Raw genomic sequence first — 2218 nt, 5'->3', positions numbered from 1 at the left:
TGCCTGCCGCTGCCCCTCCAGTGTCAGCAGCACCACCGCCACCGTGTTGTTTCTGCCTCTCCATGGCCCGCCAGCGCCCGAGCTGCCCAACAGCCTTCTGTGCCACGATGCTGTCACGACCCTTTATGTAGTGGCGGCGCCAGACAGCAACAGAATTTCCCATGATGAGTGCATCCCCTGCGAGGGCTTCCTCCTGGTCTGCCACATTGTCCACCAGGTCTTTGAACCTCACAGTGGCATGGAGGTGCCTAAACTTCATGGGGCAGAATACTGTCGGCCAGGGTGCACCATACTTCCTTTGAATAAGCTTCCATTCGTCCGTGAATGGGGCGTCGACACCTGCAACCGGCCTGCCCTTCCTGTCAAGGAACAGGAAGGGAGGCTCCTTGCTGGCATCGTCAATGCTGGGATTCATGTTGAGGAGCGCTGGCCGGGCATACTCTGTGTAAGTCCGGATGTGCTGGGAGAGCGTCGAAGGGAGCACAATTCTCAGGGCCTCATCCTTCTTAAAGCGCTCCGTCTTGTGATGGATGGTCTCCATCACAAGACGACGGCCCCTGCTGCTGCTGCTCCTGCTGCTGCTGCTGCTAGCGCCATGGCTGCCATCCGCCCCTGCCCCTGCCCTTGCTACAGGAATCACCTCGACCAGGTTGTTGCCGCGGCAGTCCATCTGGAAGCAGTCTTGCTGCTTGCAGGTCTGCATGCCTGGCACCATCAAGGTGCTCAACACGGACAAGCGGACAGGCGGAATGTAGACACCAGATATCATCTCCGCCAGCAGCGCATGCATGAGCAGGACAGCGGTGCTGTAAGTGACGGGCCCATCAGGCCCAGCAGCAGCAAGGTCTTTCTCCAGCATCGCCTGTGCCTTATCCCACAGCGCACGCACAAAAGATAGTACCTCACTTTTGCTAGGCAGACCATCATCATCAGGCGGGGAAGCGGTTGTTGGTGGTGCTGCAGCTGCTGGCTTCTTCTTGGTGGCTGCTGTCTTGGTGGCAGCTGGGTGATGCTTCACAGCAGCAGCAGCAGCAGCAGCAGCAGCAGCAGCAGGACCACCACCACCACCACCAGCAATGGCACACATTTTGGACTGCTGCCGCTGGTGGTTCACCACCACCTCCGAACCCTTGTCCTCCTCCTCTGCATCCCCTGTCTCCTCATCACTTGTTACCACCAGTGTAGGTGGTGGTGCCGCCTTGGCAGCTCTTGGGTAGTTCCTCCGCACTTGTTGCCTCACCACCTTGAGCCACTCATGCACCNTGATGAGGTGTGCAACCTAATGATGATGTAGAGGGAGGGATGTAATCAAATGAATGGGAAAGGGGCACACATGTTATAGGCAGCAGCAGCACATATAGAGAATAGCACAGGGCCGGGAGAGTGAGAGTAAGATGGGAGAGTGAGAGTAAGATGCAACGGTGGCACTTCAATATGCACCATTGCATCCAACCGGGTGTGTGTCTGTATGTGTATCTGTGTGGGTGTGTGGGTGTGTCTCTGCGTGTGTGTGTGTGTGTGTGTGTGTAGGTGTACATCTCATACAACTATCTGACCGGGCCTGACACTGGCCAGGGGCTGCTGCCCAGTCCAATGGAAAGACCACCTAAGGGGTGAGATATGCCTCTGCCACCTCCTAATAAGCAGCTGACAGCCACAAGGCTCCATGACTGGCTCATCCACTCCTTTAGTGAGTTATACTGCACCCATGAATTTACTCACCTTCTCCTCCGGATTCGGCAGGGACCTTGTGTCGACCTGCCTCAGGTACTCAACTGTTTTTATGGAGTTCTGGAACTCCACGTCTGCCTTTGTACGGCAGACACGATGGACCATGAAGTCCATATAGCTGATTATTAGGTGCTGCACACGGGTAAGCATTGATGTTGTGGTAGGTGTGGGTTGTGGGGGTTGAGGTGGGGCTTAGGGTGGGGCGGGAGGTGGCATGTGTGGAGGGAGAGGATGGAGGGCATTGTATTCGCAACATAGGTGTGGCATGAGATGCGAAGCAAAAGTATAGTGTCTCCAGATTAGGGTTGCATAAATGGCGTGCGACAGCTATATGGTATTTAGGGTTTAGTCTCCATCTGTGTCACTTGTTGTTTTTGCTTGTCAGGTCCATACATCCAGCGAACTAATGTACCTAATCTTCACACCACAAAAGCACATACACATACACATACACATACACACCTGGTTGGAGACAGCCTCAACGACA

At 55.0% G+C, this 2218-nt stretch overlaps 1 protein-coding gene across 1 annotated transcript in view; it reads right to left on the bottom strand.

Annotated features, from left to right (window-relative positions):
- Nucleotides 1-2218, bottom strand: part of VOLCADRAFT_100677 (uncharacterized protein) — a gene marked incomplete at both ends in the record, with an annotated part of 6574 nt that overhangs the window by 3823 nt on the left and 533 nt on the right. Inside the window, 4 exons of the mRNA XM_002959210.1 lie at nucleotides 43-460; nucleotides 641-1002; nucleotides 1057-1279; nucleotides 1723-1863. Coding sequence (XP_002959256.1) covers nucleotides 43-460; nucleotides 641-1002; nucleotides 1057-1279; nucleotides 1723-1863 — 1144 coding nt within the window. The remainder of the gene's footprint in view (nucleotides 1-42; nucleotides 461-640; nucleotides 1003-1056; nucleotides 1280-1722; nucleotides 1864-2218) is intronic.

This window comes from Volvox carteri (genome assembly GCF_000143455.1).
Source record: "Volvox carteri f. nagariensis unplaced genomic scaffold VOLCAscaffold_136, whole genome shotgun sequence".
NCBI classification, from domain to species: domain Eukaryota; kingdom Viridiplantae; phylum Chlorophyta; class Chlorophyceae; order Chlamydomonadales; family Volvocaceae; genus Volvox; species Volvox carteri.
This window is presented reverse-complemented; position numbering and strand designations above follow the sequence as displayed.